The following is a 13,355-nucleotide window of genomic DNA, read 5'->3' as shown; positions in this document are numbered from 1 at the left end:
AACGTTCCTGGTGAGGTGCGAGTGACTGAGTGAACCTAGTGGTTGACCGAGAGTGTGGGCGATCTTGACAAGCAGATGTACTGACTGGGAGAGAAAGGGGGGGCGGCAGAAGTTCAAGGCTGTCTAAGGCCGGATTGCACCTGATCCCGAGGGGAGGGATGGTTGAAAATGTAGCCCAATCTGTTAGTGTTTTATGTGTTTCTGTGTTTGTGTTTGTGTTTTCTTTCTTCTTCGTCGTTGTAGTCTAGAGTCCAGTTTTAGGTAGAGTCGGGCAGGGAAGTAACCAGGCTAGAATGCGACTTATTGCTTTTTGTTTGTTCTTCACGCTTGAGGGCAAGCATGTGGTAAGTGTGAGCAGTTTGATAAGTCGTATTCTAGGCCTCGGTTACTGGTCAGTATGACAGGTTTAAATGATTATATTTGCAAAGCAGTTGCTCAAAGTGTGCAGGATAAGTGTTCTGGCCAGTAGGGAAGTTCCGGAGTGTTCGGGTAGAAAAAGCGCCAGCATGGTCTCATACTGATCCGTATACGTGCTAAAACGGCTTGAGATGAAGAAGACGGATAGCTGGGACGGATTACCCACAATTAAGGGCAAAGAAGTCAAATTGCAGCGAGGATTTACCCTAAAATCAAGGGTAGCCTCCCTATAAAAGGTAGCCAAGTTGGAGAGAGAAGGAGCCTTCGAGAGACTTCAATTCACCATCATCTTTAGGTAGAGAGTTCTCTCGGTAATTTCAGTCTTTCAGCCGTGTCCCACTTCTTGCCTCGCCGAGCCATGATCACCTGACGTTCAGAATGTTCCCGAGTTCCAGTCATCGTCCGTTCCAGTTAGCTAGATCGTAGTTCCAGTCAGAGATTTTATCGCCCGGAGTGGCAAATAATTTTTAAATTACTTTCGTAGTTTAATTAGTTCTCCGTCTTTACGTTGGATTTCTGTTACATTTTGGGATTTTGTTGTTTTGAAATGCTTGCTTTGGATATCCGAACGTGTTAATGCTATGAAGTTGATTTTCGTTTCGTTCATTGTAGTGTTCTTTTCTTTCCTTGTCTAGTTAGCTTAGATCTAAGGTTTCTCGGTGTTTTAAGTGCTAAATCTCTAAATTCTGTTACGTAACAAATTTCTTTAGGATAGGTAAACAAGTACTGTTTGATCTGGAAGTAGATCGTTGCATGCAAGGCTTCGTTTTATTTTCTGAATCGATCTTTCATGTTGACCAGCATGCAGAAGTCCAGTTTCAGCGTTTGATTTCAGATTTGATTTCTTAGTTTTAGATCTGTGTTCGCGAGTTGTTAATCTGCGTTTGCCGGGTTGGATCTGGAATTGTTATCTGAGTTTAATTTGTGTTGTTGGAGAAGACGATGTCTACATCCAGATTGGGGACCACCTTACTTTTATTTACTTTTGCTTTCTTTTGTCCTTCACCTCTGGTTGTACCTGCAGATCTGTCAGCCTAGTCACCACTACCTCCACTACACTCTGAATATTCTGTTTAGCCAAAAATAGAAATACCGTCCTTTCCAAACAATTTCTGTTACACCATGTCCCCTCATTTCCACGTACACAGTTGCATTCCATGATCTGCTCCCCCATCCTAGTCAGTAGGACGCCACCCTTTAATTACTCGCCTAGGTAGAAACTCAACCCGAGCGTGGTAGCTAACCAACCCTCCAAAATATCACCGCAGTAGTTTAAACGCACCATCTCTGTGGGATTCGACCCTTACCTCCACTATACTGATCAGTAGAAGTGGGTTGAGGAATCTTTGAAGACGAGGTCTAGGCTTAGTTAGGATCTTTATCCTGCCAGTAGGATATATCCTCACTTGAACGACACCTACGCACCCAGTTACCTCTTCAAAGGCCTCCCTTATACCAATATAATTTTGGGTACAATTATTAATTAGAAAAAATATTAAGGATTAGAATATTTATCCCAACCCATGTGCGTGGTTGGTGAATTGCGGCTGCGTGTGAAAAGTCGCACATGATGTGATACTCGAGGGTGTTGCACTAATTATGAATTAATGAATTGATTCAGCGTATTTTCTAGGTGCGGCACAATTCAATATGGAGTACGCACGATGGCTGGAGGAGCACCACCGCCTGACAGTGGAGCTGAGAGGCGCGGTCAACGAATACCGGCCACAGAACGAGATATGTGTCACCATCGGTAACGGGTTGGCCCACCGCCAACTGGTTGTCATAACTATGTAAGTATACTTTATGCACATAAGTGTTGTTTCTCTTTTATCTTTTCCATATTTAACTTGATATAAATATATCATATAATGTAAAATTTCCTAATAGTCAACATTACTATTCGCACGCGTGCACGCGCGCACGCGCGTGCTACCCATAACTAAAAATTCTCTAAATGTATATTTTTTTCCTATATGAAATTTAATTGGGTATAAATGCGAATGCGAATGCGAGTGAGCAATGCCTCCCTAATACCAATATTATTTTGGGTACAATTCTTCCTTAATTAGAAAAAATATTTAGGATGAGAATATGTATCCCAACCCGTTTGCGTGGTTAGTGAATTGCGGCTGCGTGTGAAAAGTCACACATGGCGTGATACTCGAGTGTGTTGCATTAACTACGAATTATATTGAATTGATTCTGCGTATTTTCTAGGTGCGGCACAATTCAATATGGAGTACGCATGATGGCTGGAGGAGCACCACCTCTTGACGGTGGAGATGAGAGGCACGGTCAACGAGTACCGACTGCAGAACGAGATGTGTATCGCCATCGGCAATTGGTTGGCCCACTTCCAACTGATTGACATAACTATGTTAGTATACTTTATGCACATAAGTGTTGTTTCTCTTTTATCTTTTCCACTTTTAACTTGATATAAATATATCATCTAACATAAAATTTCCTTACATTACTAATCGCACGCGAGCACGCGCGCGCACGCCATATCTAAAAAATTCTCCAAATTTACATTTTTCCTATAATAAATTTTATAGGGTAGAAATGCGAATCCGGGAGAGCAAGGCCTCCCTTATACCAATATAATTTTGGGTACAATTCTTTCTTAATTAGAAAAAAATTAAGGATGAGAAAATTTATCCCTACCCATGTCCGTGGTTGTTGAATTGTGGTTGCGTGTGAAAAGTCGCACATGGCGTGATACTCGAGGGTGTTGCATTAATTATGAATTAATGAATTGATTCCGCTTATTTTCTAGGTGTGTCACAATTCGATATGGAGTATGCAAGATGGCTAGAGGAGCACCACCGCCTGACGGTGGAGATGAGAGGTACGGTCAACGAGTACCAACAACAGAACGAGATGTGTGTCGCCATCGGCAACTGGTTGGCCAACTGCCAACTTGTTGACATAACTATATAATTATACTTTATGAACATAAGTGTTGTTTCTATTTTATCTTTTCCATATTTAACTTGATATAAATATATCATCTACCATAAAATTTCCTTATACTCAACATTACTAATCGCACGCGCCTGCACTCCATAACAAAAAATTTCTCCAAACTTGCATTTTTTCCTATAAGGAAATTTATTGGGTAGAAATGCGAATGCGGGAGAGTAAGGCTTCCCTTATACCTATATAATTTTAGGTATATATTTGAAAAAAATAAGAATGATTAATTTATCCCTGCCCATGTCTGTGGTTGGTGAATTGCGGCTGCGTGTGAAAAGTCGCACATGACGTGATATTCGAGTGTGTTGCACTAATTATGAATTAATGAATTGATTCCGCGTATTTTCTAGGTGCGGTCAACGAGTACCGGCCATAGAACGAGATATGTGTCGCCAACGGCAACGGGTTGGCCCACCGCCAACTGGTTGTCATAACCATGTAAGTATACTTTGTGCACATAAGTGTTGTTTCTCTTTTATCTTTTCTATATTTAACTTGATATAAATATATCATCTAACGTAAAATTTCCTTATAGTCAACATTACTATTCGCACGCGCACCCGCGTGCACACCATAACTAAAAATTCTCCAAATGTATATTTTTTCCTATATGAAATTTTATTGGGTAGAAACGCGAATGCGGGAGAGCAAGGCCTCCCTCACACCAATATAATTTTGGGTACAATTCTTTCTTAATTAGAAAAAATATTAAGGATGAGAATATTTATCCCAACCCATGTGCGTGGTTGGTGAATTGCGGCTGCGTGTGAAAAGTCACACATGGCGTGATACTCGAGTGTGTTGCATTAACTATGAATTATATTGAATTGATTCTGCGTATTTTCTAGGTGCGGCACAATTGAATATGGAGTACGCATGATGGCTGGACGAGCACCAACACCTGACGGTGGAGATGAGAGACACGGTCATCGAGTACCGACCGCAGAACGAGATGTGTGTCTCCATTGGCAATTGGTTGGCCCACTTCCAACTAATTGAAATAACTATGTTAGTATACTTTATGCATATAAATGTTGTTTCTCTTTTATCTTTTCCATATTTTACTTGATATAAATATATCATCTAACATAAAATTTCCTTATAGTCAACATTACTAATCGCACGCGCGCACGCGCGCACTCGCCATAACTAAAAAATTCTCCAAATTAACATTTTTTCCTATAAGGAATTTTATTGTATAAGGAATTTTATTGGGTAGAAATGCGAATGCGGGAGAGCGAGGCCTCCCTTATACCAATATAATTTTGGGTACAATTCTTTCTTAATTAGAAAAAAATTAAGGGTGAGAAAATTTATCCCTACCCATGTCCGTGGTTGGTGAATTGCGGTTGCGTGTGAAAAGTGGCACATGGCGTGATACTCGAGGGTGTTGCATTAATTATGAATTAATGAATTGATTCCGTGTATTTTCTAGGTGTGTCACAATTCGATATGGAGTACGCACGATGGCTAGAGGAGCACCACCGCCTGACGGTGGAGCTGAGAGGCGCGGTCAACGAGTACCGACCGCAGAACAAGATGTGTGTCGCCATCGGCAACTAGTTGACATAACTATGTAAGTATACTTTATGCACATAAGTGTTGTTTCTCTTTTATTTTTTCCATATTTAACATGATATAAATATATCATCTAACATAAAATTTCCTTAAAGTCAATATTACTATTCGCACGCGCGTGCACACCATAACTAAAAAATTCTCCAAATTTACATTTTTTCCTATAAAGATTTTTATTGGGTAGAAATGCGAATGCAGGAGAGCAAGGCCGAGCGGAACCTCGCCACCTCCTCACATGACATGGTGCCGTCATCAACGAGGCGGATCTGCGAGGGCTTGACGTCGCAGAAGATGGGTAATGTGTGGTTTCTGCTAGGGCTTGACGTCGCATGGCGGTACGATTCTATCCCTAAGTTGCTTCTTCTTCACTAAGTTCATGGCTAGTGACCGTTGTATCATTCCTTTTTTTTGTGTGGTTGATGAAGAATTTGTGGTTTCTTGTGTTTGTTGTTTGGAATTTGTAGGTGGAGGGATTTGGAAAATGGGAGTATTTTATACTTAATTCATGTGTGGAATGAAAAATTGAATTGAGTTTCAACGTTTGACATTGAATTTTCAAAGGTGCATTAGTGGGAAAATATCATTAAACTCTCGTACGGTGTGAGGCCAGTGAGGGTTGTATTCAAGTATTTGGCTATTTTATATCCCCGTGTGATTTGATAGGTAGTCCAAGATAGGGGTGGATCGATATGATATATGTATCAAAAATTTTGTATCGTTATCATATCAAAAATATCGATATAAAAGAATTCCATATCGTTATTGTATCGAAAGTTTCGGTATACCGTATTTCGGTATGCCGAAATTTTGGTATGGAAAAAACTATATCGTTACCGTATCGAAATTTCGATATATCGTACCGAACTTCAGTATACCGTTTTGAACGGTATATCGAAATTTCGTACGATATACCGAAATTTTATACCAATTCGAATACTAAAAATTATAATTGCAAAACTGAAAAATAAAACCAAAATTAATATAATTTCAACCCAATGAAATAAACATTGTTCACATCTCCATAATCAAAATCCAACACAACAAAACACCAAAAAAATACCATAATCAAGTCAAGTTCGAACAAAATACTTAAAAAAATTAATTATATTATTGTTATAATCGGTATAAACGGTATGCATCGATAATTCGATATGTATTGATTTTCGATATATTTCGGTATACCGATAATATCGATATATATCGTATATTCGATATGAAACGGTATACCGAAAAATTCATATCGTTATCGTATCGAAAACTTCAATACGATATTGTATCGTACCGAAAATTTCGGTATACCGAAAATTCGATATTTTTCGGTACGATACGATCGATATACCGTTTTTTAGGTATATTTACCCAGCCCTAGTCCAAGAATAAGTCTGATTTAAATTTAAATTTAGTCAGAAAAAAGCCTTTGTTTCTCCCTTGTCTTTTGCTGGTTGAATTAAATACGTTTATAAGGATCACGAAGAATTCCCTCCAGTTTTTTCAAAATGAAAATAGTATAATTTATTTCATAACACATTTTTCCTTTAACTAAGAAATTTATGTTATCACTTAAATTATTGTGTAGTTAATATTACCATAAAAAAATATTCATGTAAAATATTGCGGCTAAAAGAATAAGGGACAAATTAGAATAGGTCTATGTTCATGACAAAGAAGTTAACCTATATTCAATGTCGAACTAATTTTAAAGATCGAATTAGAAACCAAATCTCATACATCAATTTTTTTAATCTAGTTATTAAAATAAATCGAGCAAATGTTTTATTTCATTTTGTACGTACTTCATTATTAGACTATTTTACTTTATTGCAGAAGATTAAATTAAAAAGATCTTAAAATGAAGTATTTCGTACTTAATAATGAACTATATTTTGGTTCTACATAATTTGACACTAGGAATTAGTTCTGCCTATATCACAACTCGAAGATTATATAAGAAAGAAATTATGTGAAACTCGAAGATTGTATAAGAAAAAAACTATGTGACATACGAGACGCGGATGGAAATTGGAGCTCCTCCCTTTTCTTTTCTCATTTATTAAATTGTAACATTATTAGAGTTGAATCAGTCAAAGTGAAAATAAAATATTTATTTTGCTATTTCTATATTAAAAAAATCACATTTTAAAGTAATACAACTATACAAGAAACTTCAATTTAGAACGGCTAAACATATTGAATGAGAAATTAATAGAACTTACATATTCTTAATCTCTTCAAATTCTAAATTTGATGCATGTAATTGAAGAGTCCTGTAACATTAACTTATTACAAATATGTTCTTGATTATATTTATTAATTTTTATTTTATAAAAAAAAGCTCAAACCAAAAAATGGTAAGCAAGAGTTTAACAATAACACCCCAATATAAGTACAAACTAGTCAAGACCAATGAGAAAACCAAGCTGACCCTTCCATGCTTTGAGTCCAAGCTAGGACCATTCTCCATTTTATTTTCCTTTTTTTCACCACTGACAGAGTGACAATGATGCGATCGGCTAAAATGTGAACGCTTTTACTTAGATTGTTTTTGTAACAATAGGAGAAATTTCCTAGATAATGGTTTAGTAAAAATGTCGGCTATCTGATCCAATATATGTACATGTCGTAATTCATTCAATCACACCGGCTGCAACATATTCTCAAACAAATTGGTTATCCAATTCTACATGCAAGACAATATTTGTCGAGAATACAATTGCACTTAGATTATCAGCCCAAACAAACAGCAGGTGGCTTTGGAAATTTTATCCCGAGCTCATTATGATAAGCTGGTGCAGAAATTGAAAAAAAAAATTAAAATATTAATTTTTACATGTAATGCCTAGACAATATTTTACAACACATTAGATGAGAACTGTTTTCGATAAGTCGTCATATTTTAAAGTCGTCTGAAGAATAGTCTCATTTTTAACTATTTTAAAATTTTCTCTATCAATGTATAGAACTAAGATATCCCATTCTATTTCACAAATTTGTTTTGATAACTTATTGATGAAAATACTCTCTCAACAAAGTGTTGCAACCGGGAGTATCAATGTCAACTTAAGCAAATGGTAGGATAGCTTTATCTCTTGGGATAGAAATCAAAATCTTTGTTAAATTTTCAAGTACCGCAATATACCGCGACCTATCGAAATTCGGTATATACCCTAAATTAAGGTATATACCGTAAAATATAGATACAAGTACGGTAAGGAATACAGTATGATGGTTTCGGTAAGGTATACCATGCTTACCAATCCCTAACCCGTGCAGAGTCAAATGTGAACAATATTTCACGGACGGAAGGAGTAGTATGAAACATTCGGCTGACTTCTCTAAGGATTTTTAGGAGTATCAATCACTCATCATATTTGATTTTCATAATTTTACGACTCCCGTTTCTAAATTTTTCATTATCTTTTACCAACCAAAAATACTTTCTCTGTCCCATTAAAAATGAAACATTTGTTTTTTACCATAAGATTTTATGTAGTGCTGTTTTGTGGGTTAATGAAGACAGAATATAGTAAGAGAGATGAAAAATTAGAGATGGTGTTGTTTCCATTTTAGGAAACATTTTATTTTTAATGAAAAATCTAAAAAGAAAAACGTTTTTCATATTTAATGAGACATAGGTGAATAATTTTACATGTTTTCCAATATTGTTAGAATTATTCAAACTTTAACTTTTTGTAGATCGGCACTCTAAATACCATCACTGATGTTGTATTCTTCTAGCTAAGTTGTATGCTTAGATTTTTTAATTTAGTTTAAGTGTTATTGCACATGAAACGAAAGCTCTAACTTTACAGTAGACATCACATACCATACCCAGCGTCTCGTTTATGAAATTAATCAACAACGTTGATAAAAATTACGATTACTGATACAAACCATAAAAGCAAACTTTTCAATACATATCCTAAACGAAGATAACACGTCGTTCACAGGGGCATCATTTTAATGATTCAATCATGGGATCTAATGAAAAATTGATTCACATTAGAATGGGAGGAAACAAAGATAAAATTTCATAGTTAACCTATAACAAATTGAACTAGAGGATAGGTAATTAATCCATTATTTTGGAAAGAATGAAATAACTTGAATGTTATTCGAGGAATTTCATGAACTAGCAATGATGATTAAACAAATAAAATGACTTTTGAAATTGCAAGGTTTATGCAAATTTTGGAGTAGCAAAAGCTGGGGTTTTGCAAATAGAGAGATTGTTATTGCGAAGGAGGAGCTCATCGTATTCAATTTCTGCGAGGCTCTCTATCACAATGTTTGCTGCATTTTTTACCACGTCCGACCAGTTACTGCCAAATTATAATACCCAGTTAGATCAAAGTCGTTTTAAAATGAATATTTACGTAATAATTAAAGATATATAGTTAACGGGCTATGCAAAACTCAATCTTAATACAATACGCAGAACTAAAATGATCAAAATGAACTCAAACCTGGAATTTAATAATGATTACGGTGTTTTGGTTAATTATTGATCATCAGGATTTAGCCTGCATTTTGTATTAAAATTAAGTTTTGTTTTGATCGCTTTCCTATAGTAGTTGATAGAAGCTAACCATTTAAGAGAATCGAAGTCGAGGCCGACGGTGTGCTTGGCCTCCTCCAAGGCCGAGCGGAACCTCGCCACCTCATTGCGTGACATGGTGCCCTCATCAACGAGGCAGAGCTGCGAGGGCTTGACGTCGCAGAAGATGGGGATGACCTTCCTTTTAAGGTCCATCATGAGCGCAAGCTCGTGCAAACAAAAGTAGGAGTCGCAGTAGCGCGGCGAGAAGACGGCCACGCCGACCTTGCACCCGCCTATGGCCTTGTCAATCTTGTCGAATAACTTGTCCCCCGCTTTCATGCTCTTGTTGTCGAGAAACGGGCGGATTCGAAGCCGGTAAAGGTGGTCGTATAGCAGCGTTGCCACGGTGTGCTTCGTGTCCGTGCCCCGGTGGTTTATGAACACGTCGTACGGCGACACGATTCTACCTCTAAATTGCCTCTTCTTCACTAAGTTCATGGCTAGTGATCGTTGCATCTTCCCTTTCTTTTTTTGACGTTTGTTTTGTGTGCTCGATGAATAATGTGTGGTTTCTTGTTTTTATTGATTGTAATTTATAGGTAGAGGGATTTGGAAATTGGGAGTATTAAGTATTTTATACTTAATTCATGTGGGGAATGAAAAATTGAATTGAGTTTCAACGTTTGACATTGAATTTGCAAAAGGTGAATTAGTGGGAAAATCTCATTAAAATTTCGTACGGTGCGAGGGTTGTTTTCAAGTTGAATAAATTACTGTATCACCGTGTGATTTGATAGGTAGTCCAAGAATAAGTCTACATTAAATTCAAATTTAGTCAGAGGAGAGCCTTTGTTTTTCTTGTTTCACTAAATACGTTTTATTGTTTTATATTCAAATTTTATTACCAAGGATCATGAAGAATGATACTTCATCCGTTTTAAAATAAGAACTTTGAAAATGACAAAGTTTAATATATATTTAGTAAAGTAAGACAAAATAAGAGAAAAAAATGAATAAAATAAAAAAAAGGAAGATATGAAATGGATAAGGTAAGAGACTGAAAGAGAAAAAGTAATGAAATTAGTATTAGTAGATTGTGGTATTTATTTTCTAAAATGAAAAGTTTTTATTTTTAGGAAATGGAAAAAATATTTTTATTTTTAAGAAAGAGAGAGAGTAGTAGTTTATTTCGTAACACATTTTTTCTTTAACTAAGAAATTTATGTCATCACTTAGATTAATTATTGTGCGGTCATATTGTATTTCCGCTAAAATAATTCTCTTAAAAAAATTGTTGGCAAAAAGAATAAAAGACAAATTTGAAGAGGTCTATGCAATATATACTAGTAATATAAGATTATATAAGGAAGAAATTATGGGCAGACTAGACGCGGATGGAAATTGGAGCTCCTTCCTTTTCTTTTACTCCCTGTGTCCTAAGGAAGATGACCCTTCCTTGAGCGACACGAGATTTTATGTAGTTTTATTTTGTATGTTAAGTGGGGAGAAGAAAGTAATAGAGAAAGAATAAAATAGAGATAAATGGTGTTTCCATTTTATGTAATTGGTCATCTTAGTTGAGACAAACCAAAAAGGAAAGTGGCTCATCTTCTATGGGACAGATGAAGTATCATTTAGTTATCGAAGACTTATATTTTTTTTATTAATCTATAGCACTGTAGATAATTAGTTATCTTATTTTATTAAATTATACCATTATTATAGTTGAATCAGTCAAAACGTGAAAATAAAATATATTTTGCTATTTCTACATTAAAAAAAATTCTCATTGTGTAGCCATACAAGAAACGTCTATTTACAACGGCTAAACACATTGAATGAGAAATTATTGAAATACCATAACTTAATTACATATTGTTAATCTCTTCAAATTTATATTTGATGCATGTAATTGAATCAAATTTATATGTTCTTGATTATATTAATTCTTTATGGTGTCAGCATATGCTTTGATTCCATGCTAGGACCATTCTCCATTTCTTTTCACTATAGACAGGGTGACAGTGGTGTGATCGGCTAAGATGTGAACGCTTTCGTTTCCCCTTAATTCATTCATGAATAAAGAACTAATCCAAAGATTTTAGAAAATTTTTCCAGGATATTTAATAGTTAATTTTGAGAGGGAGTGTTTATAAGACTTTTCTCTACATTATTCTCGGACTCTTCTTTACATTATTTTCTCTTTTACTTTACTCACTCCACTCTAACTATCAAATACTCTCTCCGTCCACGAAAAATAGAGCACATTTATCATTTTTTGTTGTTCAAGAAAATAGAGCACAATTAAATAAGGAAAGTTTTCAACAATTCTCTCTTACTGTTTTCTCTTCTCTCTTACTAATAATATGGACTCTACATTCCACTAACACTACTTCTCTCTTACTTTTTTTCCCTTCTCTCTTACTTTTTTCTCATCTCTCTTACTAATAATATAGACCCCACATTCCATTAATATTACTTCTCTGTTACCTTTTTCCTTTCTCTCTTACTTTACCAATTTCACATTAAAACTCGTGTCATTCATAATGTGCCTTATTTTTCATGGACGAAGGGAGTACCATTTTTCCAAAGGGGGAACATCTTTTTAGGTCCACGAACTTTGCTAAAGTATCATTTTAGGTTCGTGAACTTTGAAAATATCATTTTAGGTCCGTCAATTACAATTTAATATCATTTAGGTATTTTGAACTTTTTCCGGACGAAAATACCCTTAAGACCTTCAAAGGTCAATTTGGACAATTATTTCGCCACTCATCTTGAGTCAGAGACCTAGAGTCCAACAATTTTTAACGGCAAATTTCTATATTTAAATTCAATTTGGATGTTAATTGATCTACATTCTGAAACTCATACAAATAATACTCTGAATGACAATCCAAATTAATAGCTATCTAATTTCAAAACTGATAAACTAAATATAATTCACAAATCACCTATAGTAAATTGTTAAAATGCAGTTTACATTAAAAAAATAAAATAAAGTATCAAGTCTCAATTCACTATCCCTAAATAATTGGTCATCTAATAATTGAATAATTAACACATTTTTTACGGAAATTTTTAATTATATTTAAATTCAATTTGGATGGTAATTGAATTAAATAATAGTAAAAAAAATTGTTGGACTCTAGGTCTTTGACGCAAGATGAGTGACGAAAGAATCGTCCAAAGTGCCCTTTGAAGGCCTTAAGGGAATTTTCGTCCGAAAAAAGTTCAATATACCTCAAATGATATTAACTTGTAGTTGACTGACCTAAAATGATATTTTCAAAGTTCACAGACCTAAAATGATACTTTGCCAAAGTTCATGGACTTAAAAAGATGTTCCCTCTTTTCCAAAAGGAGTGTTTAAAAGAAGTGCATTGCTTATGGTGGGACGAAAGAAGTATATTCTTCTCCTTGTCTCTCAAAAAGATATCCACACCGTCACTCTTTAATTACCAAGTAGATAGGGAATATGTAAAGGAGAGGAAAAACCATAAAGTGCCTTAAATGGAATCATCTTAATACTTGAATGATAAGAAATATTATACCAACACTCTACCAGATATAACCTTGTACCCAAGATTGTTTAATTCTCCTATTGCACAACGTAGATAGCACTGGTGGAGTCCTCTGTTAACCACCTCCGGCTGCATATCAGTTTGAGGGTGGTAAGCCCTTGTGTACTACCCTCAACTGCTTACAACTTTTACTAGCATACCATGTAGCATGAATATTTTATCCAAAAAAGCCACTGCAACTTGTATAGCATTCAAGGGATGAGCTAATGGTATGAAATGTGTCTACTTACTTAACCTGTCCGCCACTACAAATAACA

At 35.4% G+C, this 13,355-nt stretch overlaps 1 protein-coding gene across 1 annotated transcript; it reads right to left on the bottom strand.

Moving 5' to 3' along the window:
- Positions 1 to 9,154: 9,154 nt before the first annotated feature.
- On the bottom strand, positions 9,155 to 10,012 carry LOC121786743 (TIR-only protein-like). Its single transcript, XM_042185372.1, has 2 exons — positions 9,564 to 10,012; positions 9,155 to 9,296 (listed from the first exon to the last, which is right to left on the bottom strand). The coding sequence occupies exons 1-2, from the start codon at positions 10,010 to 10,012 to the stop codon at positions 9,155 to 9,157; spliced, it is 591 nt and encodes a 196-aa protein (XP_042041306.1).
- Between the last annotated feature and the right edge of the window lie 3,343 nt (positions 10,013 to 13,355).

Source organism: Salvia splendens, chromosome 22 (assembly GCF_004379255.2).
Source record: "Salvia splendens isolate huo1 chromosome 22, SspV2, whole genome shotgun sequence".
NCBI lineage: Eukaryota > Viridiplantae > Streptophyta > Magnoliopsida > Lamiales > Lamiaceae > Salvia > Salvia splendens.
Note: the sequence above shows the minus strand (reverse complement) of the source record. Positions and strands in the feature narration are given on the sequence as shown.